The 21,172-nt window shown below is 32.2% G+C and overlaps 2 protein-coding genes across 5 annotated transcripts; one reads left to right on the forward strand and one right to left on the reverse strand.

Moving 5' to 3' along the window:
• The first annotated feature begins 9,744 nt into the window (after positions 1-9,744).
• On the forward strand, positions 9,745-15,179 carry LOC123916711 (stomatin-like protein 2, mitochondrial). Of its 4 annotated transcripts, none has more exons than XM_045968227.1 (9): positions 9,745-10,060; positions 10,168-10,411; positions 10,495-10,644; positions 12,402-12,459; positions 12,544-12,636; positions 12,777-12,875; positions 13,086-13,177; positions 14,493-14,552; positions 14,649-15,179. In XM_045968227.1, the coding sequence occupies exons 1-9, from the start codon at positions 9,897-9,899 to the stop codon at positions 14,916-14,918; spliced, it is 1,230 nt and encodes a 409-aa protein (XP_045824183.1). In that variant the 5' UTR covers positions 9,745-9,896; the 3' UTR covers positions 14,919-15,179. The 4 variants fall into 4 exon arrangements, with proteins under 4 accessions (XP_045824183.1, XP_045824180.1, XP_045824181.1 ...); XM_045968226.1 differs by having other exon boundaries at positions 9,778-10,060; positions 10,165-10,411; XM_045968224.1 differs by having other exon boundaries at positions 9,775-10,060; positions 10,165-10,411; positions 12,402-12,636.
• Positions 15,180-19,145: 3,966 nt separating this feature from the next.
• Positions 19,146-19,532, reverse strand: LOC123914963. Its single transcript, XM_045966122.1, has one exon. It carries the CDS (start codon positions 19,530-19,532, stop codon positions 19,146-19,148), a length of 387 nt encoding a protein of 128 aa, XP_045822078.1.
• Positions 19,533-21,172: the final 1,640 nt, after the last annotated feature.

The raw sequence follows: 21,172 nt of genomic DNA on the forward strand, positions 1-21,172 counted from the left end.
TAGTAAAATGGTCCCTTAAAGACATTTTTGGTTTCAGATTGGTCCCTTAAAGAAAAAAAGGTCCAAATAGGTCTCTTAAAGAAAAAAAAGTCCGAATAGGTCCCTTAAAGACATCTCCGTTAATCAGTTTGGTCCCTAAAAAGAGGTCTAAATAGGACCAAACTGATTAACGGAGATGTCTTTACGGGACCTATTTGGACTTTTTTCTTTAAGGGACCTATTTGGACCTTTTTTTTCTTTAAGAGACTAATCTGAAACCAAAAATGTCTTTAAGGGACCATTTTACTAATTAAGCCGTATTTTTATTATGTTTTTTTATTATTTTTTATTTATTTTTATTTTGAGTTTGAATCAAGCAAATTAAATAAATAAATATCACAGGGGGTGCAGAAAGTATGCAAAGGGGGTGCTGGTAGCAGGTAAGAACAGACAATCAGTTGCATCTGATCACTGAAATGTCATCAGTTGCATTACCCCCACTAGTGCCCCACTATTTCTCAATTTAAAGAGAAATTCATTTTCATAGAAATCAACATAATTTGATTCTATGATCACTTTAGCATTTAGGTCATCAAACCTATAAGCTTTACTGTTAATTATATACTCATGAGTATACCTTCATAGACTCTACTAGTGAGTTTAACTCTCTTGGTGTCTAGAATTTGAACATAGGCCAGATAAACCCAAGTTCTAAAATAAGACAAATTAGATTGTCTTTTCTTCAAAATTTCATAAGTAGAAATTTTGTTCTTGTGCTTAGGCACTCTACTTTGCACAAAACAATCAATTAATAAAATTTCTCACACTAATATAATGAGATGCAACGCCAAAATTAAGCATGACTGTAACAACTGGCTCGGTAAAGGTTATATAAATTTTTTTAAGCTTTACCATTCATCTCAAAAGAGTAAGGTGCAGTTGTTTCATGATAATTTCAGACTCATTGAAATTGTGAGAATCATATTTTTGTGCTTCTATCAAAATCATTTGATTTTCTCATTGAATTACTTTTCAATTTCAGTTCCATATGATTGGAACATGTAAAAAATATCACTTATCATTTATTTTTCATAAGATGTATGAAAATATAACTTGAACAGTCATCAACAAAAGTGATGATTTTTTCTGTTTCTAATCAAAGTTGTGTATCTGATTCTTGAATAATTTGCCAGTTGGCTTCAGACATGTGAATTTCTTTCTAGTGTTGTTGTTCAAGACAACAAGCACTTCATTTTTCTGATTTTGCTTTCTAGCTTCTTCTTCAAAACGAAGACATGTTATCAGAAATTCGTGGGAATATCGTCTAGTCATTTTATCCTTATAGCTTGTTCAATTTAAAAGTAAAATTGGAATCACTTTCTTCAAAAGTAGCAACTCTTTTGTTATTATAAAACCATAATTTTTTGTTGCCAATATCTGAAGTGATTTACTTCAAACCGAAACAGTTTGTTCTAGTCCGCAATATCATAATCTGAGCTAGTAATTTCTTCGGTAGACATGACAGAAACGAAACGTCTTAAAATTGTTGTTCCGAGGTTCAAAATTGTTAAAATAATTTTCATCCACCGAAGAGATTACTGGATTGAGTCGCGGGTCGATACGCTCTCTTTAAGACGTTTCGCGGCACTGCCCAAAATTGTGCAAGGCAAACGATCAACCACGAAGTCCCCAGGATAAAACAGCCCAGTTCTACTGATACCGATAAATACTGCACTGTAGATACCGGGCAAGAATTACACCCTCAATTATGATACTTAAACCAGTGCGCTATGGTTTTAAGTTCATTCTAATATGGTGCTATAACCATTCCAATATGGTACTGAGACCATTCTTATATGGTAACTAAGACCATTCAAATCATAGGGAATATGGTTCTATGACCATTCTTAAATTTGAAGGAACTGTGATACTAGGATCACTCTTAAAACATAATAATAATATTAATACTAGTATTACTCAACTTGAATAATATTTAGTATTCTCTGAACAATTATAGGAAGAAAAAAAAAACTAATCCAATTCTATTTTAATTTGCATAACAAAATAACGAAACCAATTAATGTAGCTAATTCATTCATTCTAGTTTCAATCTTCCAAAAATTAAACTCAACAATGGTACTAGAATTCGGTCCTAACATTGATAATAACTAAGTTGTATTATTCAATACCTGCGTATTCTTAATATTAACAAATTACACCATGAGTCAAATAGAATTAGTGTCATGCTATTAGCCTCCATCCATAAACTAATTACTTGCCCATTTGTTTCAAATAAAATAAATGTAACATACCTTAGCATAGATAGTTCATAGGGCTTCGATAGAGTTATCATCTCGGTGCAAAATATGGAATCATCAGCTTAATTAATCAAGCTAGATGAGGCATGACACGAGTATACAAATAAACTAAGTGTTTGCTATTTGTATCCTAATCCTAATAGCAATAGAGCTTGGAGCGAAGGTTTCTAAACTGTATATTTTGCTTGGCGGCAGCTGAAGTGGTGTTGTCATTTTTATTAGGGTAATCCTCAAATAACACAACACTTTTATATAGCAAAAGAAAATAACTAATGCTTCTTAATAGGAACACATGCTCTGACTTTTTCTATTATCCTTCCTATTATTTAGTAACTCAAGTAAGTTTCTACAACATGAGTCTACTTTCATTATTTTTATTCTCAATATACAAACTAGTATATAATACATACTAGTATTCTCTAGTACCCGATGTGGGCCATACAAATTTTATTTTTAATTCACACATAATGTGCTCTTTGTTCCAACAATCCCCCACTTGAATTTAAAATAAAATCCAAAATAGCGTAGGACGCTTCTATAAGATTGTGCATAAGCAAAGGTGACGCTTGTCTTGAACCTTCACATAGCGAGTAAGAGCCCGATTCAACAAGAGTGACGCTTGTCTTGAACTCTATCTCAGATTTTTCTCAAACTCGCACACAACCTTTCCTAAGGTGTATCTTAAAAGCCTGTGCTTTAATGGCCCTGCACGTGTATCCCAGTTTCATGAACGCTCTAGGAGTTCGCCCCAAAACTCCATAGGAACCGGCCTCAGTTCAACATTCATATAGGTGAGTCTATCTAAAGTACCCCTGAAGCTAGGTACTCCTCTGATCCAGAGTATAAATCTCATTAAGAGTTTCTATTACCTCATCCTTTTCGCTTCAGGATTCATGCCTCTTATAATTGCATGATCATTCCCTATTACTCACGACTTGTTGTTTACCCATTGAAACCTAATTCTTGGGATCTCCAGTCTTTTAGGTTGGGTTACAATCATAAGTAATTCTCAGTAGGCATTAGTCCTATCTTCTTAGATGTATTATGGACTTCATTTTTAGCTATTCCTTTCGTCAAAGGATCTGCTAAACTTTCATCAGTGTGTACATGACCCATTCTTACAGCTCCTTTTGAGAGTAACTCTCTCACTACGCTGTGTTTACTTCTTATTTGACGTATCTTATCGTTATAATAACGATTCTCAATTTATGCAATAGCCGCGGTACTATCGCAATGGATCAACACATTTGGCATAATAAATGATTCCTTAAAGGAATTTCAGCTAGCAAGTATTTTAACTACCTTGCTTCTTCACTAACAATCGTTAATGTTATCATTTCAGAATTTCATAGTGGACTGAGCCAATATGGTCTATTTCTTTTATTTCGAAGATACAATTTCTCTACTATACTAAATAGAGTTACTAGATGTTTTGGAATCATATGATAATATATTTCAATCTACATCATTGTATCCTTCAAACACAACAGAGAATCTGCTTATGTAATTTGAGATTCATGGTCCTTTTAAGGAATCTCATGAACTTCTCAATAGCATATCATTGCTCATAATTAGGTCTACTAAACCTACACAACTGTACCACGACGTATGCAATGTTGGGTCTAGTACAATCAGTGACATACCAAATGCAGTCGGCAATGCTTTCATATTCTGATTGTCTTACACTTTCAATAGTGTTCTTCCATAGTTTTTACACTTGGATCATATAGTATGCAAACAAGTTTGCAGTCAGTAAATATATTTCTTTAAAACCTTCTCATCATTGTGAGATTGATTTAAGGAAATTCTCATTTATGAATTAGTAATCTCAATAACTAAGATTACATCTACTTTTTCAAACTCTTTCTTATCAAAGTTGTTAGACAACAATGATTTCATTTCATTCACAACATGAATGTTTTCTCTAAACATGTAAATAATTTACATAGAGACTTATGATAATGCAAATGCTATTTACTAGTTTATAGTAAATACATTTGTCACTTTCATTCAGTTTTAATTCATTTGATATCATGAAATTGTCAACTTTTCATGACATTTCTTATGGCTTATTAAAGACCATACAAAGTACTATATGACTTATAGACTTTAATTTTCTTGCCACCCATGAGTTACAAAATATTCAGGTTGTTCTAAATAAATTTATTCTTCCAGTCACGGTAAAAACAAAGGAAAAACAGTTTTGACATCCATCTGGTGTACTATTAAATTATAAATAGCATCAAGAAATTTAGTACCACTATGGATGTTATTCTTGTGACAGGAGAAAAATTATTGAAGAAATCTATATTTTTTCTTTTATCTAAAACCCTTGGCTACAAGGTGAGCCTTGTATTTATCAAAAGTTCCATAATGTTTTAGATTCTTTTCCAAAATTCATTTACAACTATTTGGTTTGTACTCAGGAGGCAATTCTTTCAAATGTCAGGTCTTATTAGACCATAGAGAATCTATCTTTTCTTTTATGGCCTCTTGCCATATATCAACCTTCAAGGAAGACAACGCTTCTTGAAAGCTAGTTCGATTCTCTTCGATTGTATAAACCATGTAACTAAGTTCACACTCTATAGCAACTATTGCTATCTTACCTCTCCGAGGTTCCGTAACATCTTGTTCGATGTTCTCATCACTGCTTCTGATCACTGAAATGTCATCAGTTGCATTACCCCCACTAGTGCCCCACTATTTCTCAATTTAAAGAGAAATTCATTTTCATAGAAATCAACATAATTTGATTCTATGATCACTTTAGCATTTAGGTCATCAAACCTATAAGCTTTACTGTTAATTATATACTCAATGAGTATACCTTCATAGACTCTACTAGTGAGTTTAACTCTCTTGGTGTCTAGAATTTGAACATAGGCCAGATAAACCCAAGTTCTAAAATAAGACAAATTAGATTGTCTTTTCTTCAAAATTTCATAAGTAGAAATTTTGTTCTTGTGCTTAGGCACTCTACTTTGCACAAAACAATCAATTAATAAAATTTCTCACACTAATATAATGAGATGCAACGCCAAAATTAAGCATGACTGTAACAACTGGCTCGGTAAAGGTTATATAAATTTTTTTAAGCTTTACCATTCATCTCAAAAGAGTAAGGTGCAGTTGTTTCATGATAATTTCAGACTCATTGAAATTGTGAGAATCATATTTTTGTGCTTCTATCAAAATCATTTGATTTTCTCATTGAATTACTTTTCAATTTCAGTTCCATATGATTGGAACATGTAAAAAATATCACTTATCATTTATTTTTCATAAGATGTATGAAAATATAACTTGAACAGTCATCAACAAAAGTGATGATTTTTTCTGTTTCTAATCAAAGTTGTGTATCTGATTCTTGAATAATTTGCCAGTTGGCTTCAGACATGTGAATTTCTTTCTAGTGTTGTTGTTCAAGACAACAAGCACTTCATTTTTCTGATTTTGCTTTCTAGCTTCTTCTTCAAAACGAAGACATGTTATCAGAAATTCGTGGGAATATCGTCTAGTCATTTTATCCTTATAGCTTGTTCAATTTAAAAGTAAAATTGGAATCACTTTCTTCAAAAGTAGCAACTCTTTTGTTATTATAAAACCATAATTTTTTGTTGCCAATATCTGAAGTGATTTACTTCAAACCGAAACAGTTTGTTCTAGTCCGCAATATCATAATCTGAGCTAGTAATTTCTTCGGTAGACATGACAGAAACGAAACGTCTTAAAATTGTTGTTCCGAGGTTCAAAATTGTTAAAATAATTTTCATCCACCGAAGAGATTACTGGATTGAGTCGCGGGTCGATACGCTCTCTTTAAGACGTTTCGCGGCACTGCCCAAAATTGTGCAAGGCAAACGATCAACCACGAAGTCCCCAGGATAAAACAGCCCAGTTCTACTGATACCGATAAATACTGCACTGTAGATACCGGGCAAGAATTACACCCTCAATTATGATACTTAAACCAGTGCGCTATGGTTTTAAGTTCATTCTAATATGGTGCTATAACCATTCCAATATGGTACTGAGACCATTCTTATATGGTAACTAAGACCATTCAAATCATAGGGAATATGGTTCTATGACCATTCTTAAATTTGAAGGAACTGTGATACTAGGATCACTCTTAAAACATAATAATAATATTAATACTAGTATTACTCAACTTGAATAATATTTAGTATTCTCTGAACAATTATAGGAAGAAAAAAAAAACTAATCCAATTCTATTTTAATTTGCATAACAAAATAACGAAACCAATTAATGTAGCTAATTCATTCATTCTAGTTTCAATCTTCCAAAAATTAAACTCAACAATGGTACTAGAATTCGGTCCTAACATTGATAATAACTAAGTTGTATTATTCAATACCTGCGTATTCTTAATATTAACAAATTACACCATGAGTCAAATAGAATTAGTGTCATGCTATTAGCCTCCATCCATAAACTAATTACTTGCCCATTTGTTTCAAATAAAATAAATGTAACATACCTTAGCATAGATAGTTCATAGGGCTTCGATAGAGTTATCATCTCGGTGCAAAATATGGAATCATCAGCTTAATTAATCAAGCTAGATGAGGCATGACACGAGTATACAAATAAACTAAGTGTTTGCTATTTGTATCCTAATCCTAATAGCAATAGAGCTTGGAGCGAAGGTTTCTAAACTGTATATTTTGCTTGGCGGCAGCTGAAGTGGTGTTTCTTAATAGGAACACATGCTCTGACTTTTTCTATTATCCTTCCTATTATTTAGTAACTCAAGTAAGTTTCTATAACATGAGTCTACTTTCATTATTTTTATTCTCAAAATACAAACTAGTATATAATACTTCCTCCGGTCCTTATTATAAGGAACACTTTGAAAAAATCACACAGACCAATGAAGCACATTTAACATAGTTATTTTCATTTAATAATCTTATAAATTTTAATTTATTCCATGTATACCCTTATTTAATTACTCTTTATTCAACTAACTTACTTATTTTTAAATTCTCTCTCATAATAAATAAGGGCATAAGTGAAATTGAACATTTAAAACATTTGAAAATTGGTCAAAGTTTCTTATAAAAAGGACCAAATTTTTTGCCCTAAGTGTTCCTTATAAAAAGGACCGGAGGGAGTACATACTAGTATGCTCTAGTACCCGATGTGGGCCATACAAATTTTATTTTTAATTCACACATAATGTGCTCTTTGTTCCAACAATGATGGAAGAAAGAACGAGGGAGATGGTATTTATAAGGCACAACACATGACATATTCTTAAGCTCCATTATATATTGTCACACACACATAGAAAGTACGATTTTGTGGTTAGGTTTCCATTATATATTGTCTTGTTAGGTTTTCATTATATATTGTCACACACACATAGAAAGTATGATTTTGTTTATAAGGCATAAGAGAGATGTTATGTATTGGTATAGAAGGATAAATAGCTATTGTGCGTGCATGCGTGCGTCCTTGTGTCCGTGCGTGTGAAACATGACAACTATCTCATCAAAATCCAACTTATAATAGCCTTGCGTCCTTGCAAGGACGTCACGTCTAATTAGGGGGTGGTGGCATGAGAGAGGAAGGGAGAGTTTATGTTTCCTGACTCTGAACTTCAAGAAGTGAAAAATGAGGGAGATAAAAGGTTTGGTCAACTTATATTAGGAAATTGTGGGTCCCACATAGAATTAGCCTTCTTTCATTAGTTGTGTCAATCTTTACTCTTGTGTTGCCATTACAATAACTTGACACAATTTCTTCTCAAATACATCTCTAATTATTATTGCTTTTAGTAATTAAAGTGGGATGTTACACCGCCCGTTTTGACAACTCTACCATTGGAGGACTTTTATCAGTTGAATGAGGTTTCAACATGACCATTGTATATGGTCTGAGAAGGGAGTGGCTACCCACTGGAGCTTCGACCAACCACCACCGGTAAATTCCACTTTGGGGCCACACGGGACTTGTCGTGTACTATTAATGATATGTATATAGACATAGATAACATAGTGATGTGCAAAAATAAAACTACTGATAATATTATATCCTTTGAGCACTTGCCTCCACTCTCTTCTCAATAAATTGTGTGAATTCTCTCCATAACATATGATTTGATCCAGAACAACATTATCCTAATTACAAAATTTTATTTAATTCAAAATAATAGTGGCAATATAAGTTGAGATGAAATCACAAATATGGTGACTAGCAACCTACCCAGACATTCTACGGCACTCGGTAAACTGTGAGCGACATGCCGAAATAGTTTGTTTGTCTTCGGATTCAATTCATCTTTAAATTGTAGTTTATTTTTTTACCATAGATCTACAATAATCTAGAGTGGCTCCTAATTCAGTTTGGATCCTAGAGTTATCGAAGATACACTCAACCACTTGCAATTCAGTAGTTCAATGGATACTCCCCAGCTTAAGCTTCAATAGGTGGGGAGAGCCATGAGGTCACATCTAGAGCAAATATATGAAGATTGAAAAGTTGGTTAAAGAGGAGATAATATTAAAATTTGGAAAAGGTAAAAAAGTTTGTTAAAAGTTTAGATGTGAAAATTGAAAAAATGAGAGAGAAAAATATGAAGAGGATCCAAATTGTGTTTTGTGGTTGAATTGTGAAAAAACAATTTTTAGTTTCGACACTTCGGACTCGTTTGGCCCATCTTTCTTTAGAGCTTATGCAAAGAGCTTATTCAATATAAATTAGGTTTCATGCTATTTTATAAGTTCACATTAGTGAAAATTGTAATTTTATAAGCTATTTTATCATAAACTACCTTGTTAAACTTATAATAATATATAAAAATTGTATAAGCTATTTGCATAAACTCTAAAAAAAGCTGGGTTAAACGAGTCCGAACCTATTGATTATTTTCATTATTCCGAAGATACAGTATCTCTAGCCTCTAACTAAGTCAATATGCGTGGCTATGTCGAACTAAGTCAATATAAGATATTGAGCTTATTTATAGTTAGTAATTACGGAATAATTACAACGGATAATTATGTGCGGTATAATGGATTGAAAAGTAAGATATAGACGAGTAAATATGACTTGTTGATCACACAAAAAATTATATAAATAGAACTATTCAATAATAGAAGCATCAATACGTTTCTTTTTACTCGTGATCATAAATTGTTTTTGCTTCAAAGTATCTATGATGATAATTCGTATTAATTCTTGGATTTTTTTAAATTTCGTCATTGTTATTGTTATTCTCTATATTTTCCTTCACAATGTCCTTTATTCAAGTTTTTTTTTTAAATTTATTTAAGTCCTTTTTTTTATAAATACTTTTAAGTCATTTATATCCAAAAAGTTTTAAAAAATAATATACAGTATCAAATTATTTCAAAAAATAATAAATAATTGTGTTAGCTAAATAATTATAAAATATTAAAAAGAAATAAATAAATTGTTGAACACCAAAAATTGTTTTAAGAGGTTTTACTAGGGCTTTAGTAAAAGCAACCAAAAAAAAAATTGTTGAACACGAAAACAAAAATTGATGAACACGAAAGAAAGAAAATAAGAGTGGTTGTTATTGCAGACAAATCCAAATCTCAAAAATGGCGAACATTTTGAAATCCAATTCAGCAAGAATCGCACTTCGTTCAATCTCTCACTCCTTGACGGCGCCGTCGTCAACTGCCGCTACCAACCACACTTCTTCACTCCCCTCTCGGTTATCCTCCGTTCGATTTCTTCGCAGTGGTCGAGATGCTATCTCAAGGTAGGTTAATTTTATTCTCACTAATTTCGATTCAGTTTCACTGTTATTGAATTTTCTTGAATTTGGATTGAATTTGAATTGGATTGAATTGAATTTCTGATCAGTAGTTATGAAATTGTTCCTCCGGTGAATTGGGGGGTTCGGATTGTGCCGGAGAAGAAAGCGTTTGTTATTGAGCGATTTGGGAAATACGTTAAGACTCTTCCTTCTGGAATCCATTTTTTGATCCCTTTTGTTGATAGAATTGCTTATGTGCATTCTTTAAAGGAAGAAGCTATTAAAATTCCTGATCAATCTGCTATTACTAAGGATAATGTTACCATTCTCATCGACGGTGTGCTTTATGTTAAGGTGTGTATCGATTCTTTATTCCATATTTAATTCTGGTTATTTGTTTTGTGTTCTTGTTGGTGATGTATTTTTCTTGGATGCAGATTGTGGATCCTAAACTTGCTTCTTATGGTGTTGAGAGTCCTCTTTATGCTGTTATTCAGCTGGCTCAAACAACTATGCGTAGTGAACTCGGGAAGATTACGCTTGACAAGACCTTTGCGGAAAGGGACACACTCAATGAAAAGATTGTGGTAAGTTTAGTTCATTGAATCGATTGTTTGTGCTGTGCTTTTCATTATTATCGGTTTATTCTTTTTATGGAAGTATTTTGTTACTTCAGTTTTAAGCCATACTTAAAAATTGTGTTAGTGGAAATATCGGATAACTGTGCATAGTTAAGTTCTGCAAATAATGTGCCTGTTTAGAAAGGATAACCTGGTTAACTTATAACTTGATAGTCCTGTTTGAATCTAGTTATATCAAGAAAAGGGGGAAAAAAAGAATGAGACATGAGCTAATTCATGGGGTACAATGGGGTCTTAAGTCCTTAACTGTTGATAATACAGGATCCAGTTTGTGTTTGGATAGGATAAAGCTAATTCATTTCAGTAACTTGACTTTAATACATGAAATACATTAATCATGTATGATAGATCACCGATAAAAAAAAGGCACAAAGGGCAGAAAACAACCAGGTATTATTAATATCAACTAGATATTAAAGTCTGCTGAATTATGCAGCAGTAGTAATATAGACCGGTGGCTAGCTACAATAACTGAACCATATGATCACCCAAAATAGTCCTTTGGGACTACCCTCACATGGCAAAGCCCTTAGCCCCTTACCAAGAAAGATGACCTCTCAGCCTCTGCAAAACAACTTCCAAAACATAATATCTTCTTTCCCCTCGGACATCCTGCAGCACTTCTACGTGAATTTGCTAACTAATTCTTCCCTTTTTCCTGCTACACCCTTATTTCTACTCTTGTTAACTTCCAATCCAAACTATTGGGACATTCACTGCCTCACACTCACACTCACACCCACTTCCAAATTCAATGATTTCTGACTTCACATAGTCATTAATCACTTCTTGGAATCATTCCTTTCTTAGAGCTCCACAGACTATAAACAAAACGCGAACTACTTTTTTGCAGCTTAACTCATCCTACTATCATCTTTTTAATCAACTTCCTGACTAAAAGTTCCTCAACATATCCGGGTTTGCATGCTATCACTTGTAAGAAAGGCATTTTATTCATCCTCCTCTTGGGTAAAGTGTGCCTGGCGCATGCTACTCATATATCAGATACTCTGAACGGAAAAAAAAAAAACATTATTTATTAAAAAACATCTCAAATATTACATTCAACACCTATTTATAGACCTAACAAAGCCAAACATCCTAACAAGCTATTCTTGTTCCAAGTCGGAGCATGATAATCTAAAATAGAATAAAATCCTGAATTAGCAAGTAAGAATAATTAATATAAAAAAGCAAAAACCAAAAACCGTATTTATAACATTGAAACTCTGAATAACTTAGAGAAACTAACAGCACAATCCACAACAGATCTTTGTTTACACATCCTTATTCATTTGGACATGGCTTCTAATCCTGCTTAGATGTTACTACATAGCAATGACAAGGCCAGCCATAAACCTGCCGTATAAGCACGGTGTTGTGGCCTATGGTGGAAACATGGCGAATGTAATAGGTGTTACGGCTTATGGTGGCTGTCACAAATCCACCATGCTATAACGCCATGGTTCTGCCTTGGCAGAAATTTGACAATACTGAATGACAGTAGATAACAAACACAAACCAATAGCGATGGACTTGCTCCTCCATAGGAGTCAACAATATATTTTCTTTTTAATGTACCATTTGTAAAACACGCACTTAAAAATTTTAAATTTGTCTTGAAGAAGTATATAAAGAATAACTCTTTCATCATATGCAGCCAAGTTTACTAATGGTTAATTTAATTCTGACAATTGTTGCAGGAGTCCATTAATGTGGCTGCAAAAAGTTGGGGTCTAGAGTGCCTTCGATATGAAATAAGTGAGTTTTTGGCAATGTATCAATGTTCTTTATCTTTTACTCGACAATTTTTGTGTAATTTCTTTTGTGGTTGTCTTTCTACAGGGGATATCTCTCCTCCACGTGGTGTGAAAGCAGCTATGGAGATGCAAGCAGAGGCAGAACGGAAAAAGAGAGCTCAAATTCTTGAGTCCGAAGGTAATCAATTTGATATTCCAATTCTTCATATGTCCAAAGATGACAGTATATTAGTATCATCCTGAAATTAGTTTTAATACCCATGTCATTCAAATTTGTAGTCTGTGTTTATGGCTTTGACGACCTATAATTTTAAACAGGAGAAAGGCAGGCTCATATAAACATAGCTGAAGGAAAGAAGAGTTCAGTGATCTTGGCATCAGAAGCAGCTATGGCAGATCAAGCTAACAGAGCGAAAGGTTAATTACATATTAATATGGATTGGATCATTTTTACTTGAGATGAATGATTCTCTGCATGCAAAGATGATAAACTATGGATTGGATCATTTTTACTTGAGTATTGACATGTGTTAGACTGTAACATGCTGGATTTGATGTTCCCCTTACTACATTGTCACTTCCGCGTGATATCTTCAAAACCTTATAACTAACACCGTTCTTTTTCAGGAGAGGCTGAAGCCATCATTGCCAAAGCAAGAGCGACAGCTGAAGGACTTGCTGTTGTTTCGCGAACCCTAAATGGAAATGGAGGACCGGAGGTGAGGTTATGCAGTTCTTTCTGTTACAATATTTTGTTAAAAACATTTTAGTAGTTTTGTAGCTTTTCATCTAAGTTTTGCAACGTGTTGTCCGAAATTATGTATTAGATTGCAAACCCCTTATGCTTAGATTTCCATTGTTTGTATATCAATGATCCTTGAAAATTTTAAACTTTGGACACCTAGCATTCCACTCAGATAGACGAAACATGTGAGTGACTACGTTTGTATATAAACCAGGTCATTACAGTCACATTTTTCAGGGCAGAACCCAGTTGACATGTCTTGTGTAAAAACATTCAACAAAATTAGATCATATAATTGCATGTTTTGAGGAGCATTTAACCCACACACTCATAAATACTTGTTTGATTAAAGGTGAAAGTTTAGCTTTTGCATTGCTTTGCAGTAAAAAATTTGCACTAAGGGGTGTTTGTTTCATTCTTTGTGCAAATGGTTTCTGAGAATAACATTTGTAGAAAAAAAGTGTTTTGTTAAAACTTATTATATTCTTGGGCATTGGGGTATATGCTGTGGGGATAGTGACACAAATTTTATTCACATTCACAGAAACCTTTTTTTTTCCCACCTCCTTTTTGGGAATAAAAACATGGGAATGTATAAGTTATTTTATTCCTAGGAATCTTTTATTCCACTTCCATATTCTTGGGAACAATTTTTACATCCATGAAACAAACACACCATAAGTTTGACTATGAACTTACTTTTGAGATGGAAGTTCCAAGCATAATTCACTTCTCTAAACAAAATTCATTTTTCAAAATCAAAGTAATCAAGTTTGCACATACTTGCCCAACCACACATTAAACAAGGTAGAAGGGTTTATTATGTTTAAATTTATGTAATTTCTGAATCAGGGAAATAACTTGTGGTGAATCTGGTGTTAGAATGAGTGAAATATCTTATAATATCTTGATATTATGTTTGCGTATCTTGAAGTAGCTATAGGATTGGTTTCTCATTTTAGAGTATCTCAGGTCAGTTTTCATATTATTTAGTGATTATCAATTTATCATGATTTGTTTCCCTATTCAATTAGGATTAGGAGTCTAATCCTGTATCCGTATAAATAGGGGTTATTGCTTAGTCTTTTATATCAAGTTATTGTTACTGATGATTTTATACCATTATCATATTAAAGTCTTAATTATTTTCCTTCTCTTATCGAAATCCCAATCCCCATAACTTAATGCATCTAGAATATAAAATTTCCTCTTAATCATCATGTTTGTTTTATCATTATTGAGTCTCATGGAATAACATAAATGAATCATCATTGTCATTTGCTTTGCAGGCAGCTAGTTTAAGGATAGCAGAGCAATATATTCAAGCTTTCGGTAAAATAGCCAAGGAGGTAATATCCTTCAGCTGACTGATATGCAAGTTAATGCACCGCATAGTTTGCCTACATTGAAATTTGTTTTAATATTTATTCTTTTCTTTTCGTCAGGGCACCACTATGTTGCTTCCTAGCTCTGCATCCAATCCTGCTAACATGATGGCTCAAGCCCTTACCATGTATAAAAGCCTGATTGGTAATGTTCCCAGTAATAAGCACAGTGGGATCGCTCCCTCTTCAATAGCAGAACAAGAAGAAGGAAATTATGCATCTGGCGAGGTTAAAGATGAGAGCTCAGCAACCCTTACCACTACTAATCAAATCCCAGATCATCCCAGAACATCTGGATTCTCACTACAAAGCCCCCCACATAATGAGTAGTATTTGATTTTACTGAACTTGTCATTCTAATGACTTCATTTGTTTTTTTGGTGTATGGATGTTATTGTGAAAATTGAGTTCGGAGTTCGGAGAGAGGGAAGTAGAAGAGTTTGATTGGACTTTATTTTTTATTGCTAGCGTTGCGTTGATAACAGGATACACATAGTTTATGACTAGACAGTAGACAATAAACATCTCTTTCATCGTAACTGTCAAATTTGCGGAGTAAGAAATGAAAAGAAAAGAAACTGTTATGCTTTCTCTCATGTGTGCTACTAGCATTTTCTTCCTCAGGTATTTTTTTGCCTGCACTTATTTTGTGTGGCTTCCCTTGTATTTAGTTGAGATTTTTTAATAGTAGATGATTGGCTAGACAATATTTACCAGGGTATAACCATATGAATATGTTTTTCCTATGTTTCAGTTAAAAGCATGCTTACATCTATGAACTCTGCACAACTGGGTTTTTTTTCTTTTGTTAAATCAATAATTTTTTTGGTGAAAACTTGGATTTGGCGCTTCTAATATCCATCATTCATTTTTGTCAAAATAAAAGTCCATTCATTTTAATTTGTTTCAAATAAGTTGGTCATGTGTATATATGAAATCACACAAAGAACAATAACAAAGGGTAGCAGTGTGCGAGCCACCAACAATGTTGCAAGCATCAGAGAGATGGCATGGGTACAATGGCTCTACGTTAAATTTTGGAACTCTTCTCTCCCGACCCCCTCATTTCATTTCTAACCCCCAAAAATCTCATTTTGTCCCTTGCGGTTTGAAATTTTTTTGCCAACAAACTTCGGTTTTTACGAACCGAAGTTTTTAAACATGGAAAAAAAATTCGGTTTATATAAACCGAAATAACATATATATCCCCAAAAAGAAGAAAAATTTATGTGAAAATTCGTGTAGACCTGTGGTAAATTTAGCATATCTCTCTGAATATAAGTTGTATACTAATGATTTTTAATCTAGTGTAAAAAAGACAAAAAGACACCGGAATTGTTAAATTTCATTAAGTATAGTATGAGAAAATCTACCTACAAGTTTGAGAAAAATTTATGCAAAATGTTGTAGAGATACCTGTGGTAAATTTATCATAGCTCTCTGAATATAAGTCGTATGCTAATGATTTTTAATCTAGTGTAAAGAAGACAAAATTTACTATAAACCAAAATTTCAGTGTATATAAACCGAAATTTTTTAGCATGACAAAAAAATTCGGTTTGTATAAACCGAAAAAAAAATCGGTTTGTATAAATCGCAATACCCCAAGGGCAAAAATAGAAATTCAGAGGATAGAAAAGAAATGCGGGGGGTCGGGAGAGAAATCATCTAAATTTTGAGTTTATAGCTTATTGTATTTTGTGGGATTTTTACTCGTTCCATCTGTTTTATTCGTGAACAAGATTTTTTTTTATTCAACAAAATTTGGTTTAGTGATAAATGATTTGAATAATATCCATGAGATATTGAGTTTGATCTTTAACTCGATTATAAACTCAATAAAAAAGATAATCTGTTTTTCTCAAACTTTTGTTTTTTGAAAAATGAAGTGGAAGTTTCTAAAACTTTGAATTGATCTAACGGATAAGAATGGTTGAAAGTCGCCCCACCCTGCATTTGGAACACAAACAGTAGACAATCTAATGAATTTGTGTCTTTATTTAACTTGGTTAATTTTTCTTGGACTTACTCCTTCATTAAAGATTATTTTTTTAGCAGATTCTTTTTACAAATTTTTAGATACATATATTACTTTTTTAAAAAAATATATCTCCTATTAATACTATTAATTTATATTGAAATATCAAAAATCAATTTTAAATGCACTTATACACAAAGAGTAATTTTGTAATAATAATACACAAATTTTGACATGATAATTGCATTATCAATTTATCCTAATAAGTTTTAAAAGTGTCATATGTTCTTATAAATAGGAACAAATGAATAATTCATATATTATCAGAGTAAAATGTTTTTTACGATTCATTGTGATGTCCAGGGAGTATAATAAATCCACCAAATTAACTCACTATCTGAATAATCTGAGATTTGAATTAACAACTACTTTGATAAACAAAATTGGTCCAACTACTTCAATCGGTTTCCTCACACAGCAGCCGCCCCCTCCCCCTTGAACCCTAATTTATTCTTTTTGTTCATCCACCAATGAGAGGTGATTTTATGATCAATTTTTGACTCAAAATCACTCTTTTAAATTGTTTTTGTTTTTCTATTCATTTAAATAAGTGATTATTTGCATATATTGCTTCTTCATTTTTTGTTTTTTAAGTTTATGGCCGTCTTGTGCGGTGTTGTGTTTGTAGTCATTTTGTGCGGCGTTTGTTGATTTTTCATTTTAGTACGGTGTTTCGTTATTTCAAATCGACATATCTACCTCAACTCATTACAATCTGATGAAGACTTGGACGTCAACGTTGCATATCTGGAAGTATGAATATTGCAGTTACTTTTATTTTGTCATATTTGTAGCCACTTTCATGATGTTCTTGTATGCTATTAATCCAAGTTCAATTCGAATGACTGAATACATTTTTCTAGTAAAAAAAAAAAATTATAACTTTTTTTTTGTTGTTACATATAACGGTTTATTCTTATATGTCATCATTGAAGTAGAATAAAGTTGAATGATGTAATAGAATTAAAGATTGTTATTATTTGTTAACTGTGTAAAATTAATTTACACAGATTGTATTTTTCTCAAATTTTAAAGAGACACGGATATATTTATTTTTCTAATCAAACGCATAAAATGGAACGCGCTTTACCTTTATGTAAATGGAAGATAATAACATTCAAACAACAGTTTGATAAGAATTCGACAAGAAAAGAAGAAAAAAAAAAAAAAAAAAAAACTTAATACGAATTGGCAAGCAAAATAGGATTTTTCGATTACTTGAGGGTGTCAATATATTTACACCCAAATTCATAATCGTACAGAATCAATAATACCTTATTATAGGATGTTGATTTATATATATACTACTAATTACAGATTTAGTACATAATAAATGACCGATACTCAATTTACAATGTTCAATGATTTCCTTAAGTACAACTCAAGTGAAACACGTTAACTCTCTAGTCATCCTGAACTTTTTCCCTATGATGAAAGAATTGATTTACTTACACCTAAATGTAATTTTTAAGAACATTGATTTTGTCTGAAAAAATTAACGGCACAGCTCTTTCATTCATGTGCAATATCTTTAACATAATTTTATAGTATTAGCTATGATTTATGAAGTGTATGCACCGAAATCGACACGTCGATACTATTAATGTAAAAAATATAGGACACTGACACTATTATGTATTTATAAAAGATATAAATTGAGAGTCAAAATATATACATGTAAATTTAAGTTAAGCAAGTTATTTCTTAAGAAAAGTTTTAAAAGATATGATAATATTTTACCTTTATTTATCCATCTACTATCGAAAAAACTAAAAATATTGTAATCAAAATGTAATGTCTTCAATTGATCATTGATCAATATTGTTATTTCACAACCCACTTGGGTTGGTGTATTGATATTGGCTTGGGACATGTGGTTGTGCACCTCTTGAGGTCTGAGGCTCGATTCTCTCGGGCGCCAATTTGGATGGGCTAATTTAACTTCTTCAAAAAAAAAAAAAATAACATTGTTATTTCACACGACACTTGTGTAGATATGTCTGATATGTGCCTAATGAGTATAAGCAAAGAAAAACAATTTTTTTTGGGACACTTGTCCGACACGTGTTGTACGAGTATTTTACAGGTGTCAGACATCGATCAAATGAGTGTCAAAATAAAGAAAAAATTGAATTTTTTTTTGACACGATCTAAACTATCCGACATATGTCTTACAAGTGTCGGACACAAGTTAGTTCAGTACACTTGAGGAAATAATTATCAACCAATTGACACATTAGTTCACTACACTTGAGAAAGTTGAATGATATGAAAACATTAGCAAGAACTCTTGAGAAAGTTGATGTACCAAACCATTAACATTTAACAATCTCCAAATATCAAATACATTTCAGAGAAAGAATTCTCCATAAAAAAAAGAGTTTAATCAGCATTCACCAACCACTGAATGTCACAGAAAATCCCCAATCTTTTCATAATTCTATTCTATAATTTTCTATGATACTCTATTCTACTATAAGATAAGACAAGAAATCCTCAATCTTCATAGTACAACAAAATTAAAAAAGACCAAAAATCACAGAAACTAAAAGAACAATAAGCCAAACAATATGCAAAAGAAGAAAAGCTTGAACAGAGACAGAAACTGCACCACCATTCCCAACTTCACAAAACCCCATTTTTCCAACCTTAACACCAGCACAAGCCGCTTCAGCACAACCACACCAATACGTTACACCATCAACCCCACAAACTGGGTCTGTCCTGAAACACTTTACAGGACACCATGTCGACGATGCCGACGACACCGACTCTGCACACACATTCTTCTTCCCTTCTCCGATCACTTCCGATGGTAACCTTATTACCGGTGGAATCACATCTTTGGCTAGCAAGAACATTGGGAAAATGCAAATGGCGATTATTATGGCTGAAATTCTTGCCATGTTGTCGTTGATCGGAGCTTTCCGATAAGCTCACCGGAGGAATTGGGGGAATGTAATGGCTATATTTTCTGGATTGAAAAATCGAAAAGATGGAATCTTTGAACGAAGTTGGAAAATGGGTTGAGCTTAGAAATGTCGAAAACAGAGAAAGATGAAAATTTGGGAAAATTTTGGATTGTTTAAACTATTTTTTGTTTGTATTTTGCGGTTTTAGAAGAACCCTTCTTTTGTTTTTCTTGTTTTCTTCTTTATTTTAGGGAAGACGAATTCTTTCTTAATAATTAAGATTACAATATGATGTGAAATATTATGCTACTTAATTATGTTTTTTAAAGAAATAATTAAAATAACTTAATTTTTTACAATGATATTTCTTACCAATAAATAATAGGTTCCGACTCTTTTGTATAGAAAACATATAACTGTGAAATTTCATATCTATACATTTAAGAAAAATGATTCTTTTAATTTAAAAATTGCAAAGAAAATTGGGAAATTAAATATTGTTTTTATGACAAAGATTTTAATGGAAATTTCAATAACATAACATGTAACAGCTCTTTTAAATTAAAATTTACAATTTTAATAACATGTAATAGCTTGCGTCAAAAAAATAACATGTAATAGCTCTTTTAATTTGAAAAAGATTTTAATAACATAACATGTAACAGCTCTTTTAATTTAAAATTTACAATATTTTTGTCAAAAAAATTTATTTAAAATTAGATATATAAAAAGAGTTTAATGAAGATGCACGGTCTGTGTAAAATAGTTTTACACAATCATCCAATGAAAAATTATCAATTTACTATGTCACATCAAGAAAGTGAGATATGACAGAAAATAGAATGATTGTTATTGATGGAGAGTATTTTAAATACTCATCTCACACTCAATAGCTGTACTTGGGACTGTTTCATTTGGAATCATAATATTAATGGTGTTTATTCAGCTTCATATGGATGGATGGATATAGTTGGATGTTAAATCGGAGTGGAACTGCATCGATTTATCAAACTTAGATATGAATTTGGAAATTGCATGCTCCTGAGATAATTAAGTTCTTCCTTTGGTGGTGTCTCTCTCAGCCATCATGCGATTCCTAGCTACCCTATAACGAGAAAAATGATTACTAAGAAAAATGATTCTTTTAATTTGAAAATTGCGAGAAAAATAATCGGGAAATTAAATATTGTTTTTATGACAAAGAAATTAATTGAATCACCAATACTTTTTTATGATAATAGCATAACATGTAACTTCGTCAAAAAAAAAAAAAAACATGTAACAGCTCATTCAATTTAAAACTTGCAATTTTTTTTTTTTTGATATCTAACCATCTTTTTAAAATTCATTCTCTTATTGATTAAAATTAATGTGTATTAATCTCGTGAACTTAATTCAATTTACAGGACATTGCATTATATATATAAGGGGCCGAAATTAGAATCTTGGTCATCTTACTTATCTACCTTAAAAGTCCATTTGATCTGCAAAATATAACTACGGGACAGAACAGAACAGTACAAGATAGAACATCACATGACAATCGTTTAAGGTATTGAACTAACTTTGTGTTGTATGATGTTTGATGGACAAATGATTATTTTGGTATTTTAGACAACTTGTACAGAGGACAA

The sequence above is a fragment of the Trifolium pratense genome, linkage group LG3 (assembly GCF_020283565.1).
Source record: "Trifolium pratense cultivar HEN17-A07 linkage group LG3, ARS_RC_1.1, whole genome shotgun sequence".
In the NCBI taxonomy this organism is placed as follows: Eukaryota; Viridiplantae; Streptophyta; class Magnoliopsida; order Fabales; family Fabaceae; genus Trifolium; species Trifolium pratense.

Bases quoted from the DNA above. Each gene is read 5' to 3' on its own strand.
- LOC123914963 (XM_045966122.1), bottom strand. From the start codon at position 19,532: ATGGCAAGAATTTCAGCCATAATAATCGCCATTTGCATTTTCCCAATG.
- LOC123916711 (XM_045968224.1), top strand. From the start codon at position 9,897: ATGGCGAACATTTTGAAATCCAATTCAGCAAGAATCGCACTTCGTTCA. The intron at 10,412-10,494 runs GTGTGTATCGAT...TCTTGGATGCAG, and splicing joins ACGGTGTGCTTTATGTTAAG to ATTGTGGATCCTAAACTTGC. The intron at 13,178-14,492 runs GTGAGGTTATGC...TTTGCTTTGCAG, and splicing joins ATGGAAATGGAGGACCGGAG to GCAGCTAGTTTAAGGATAGC.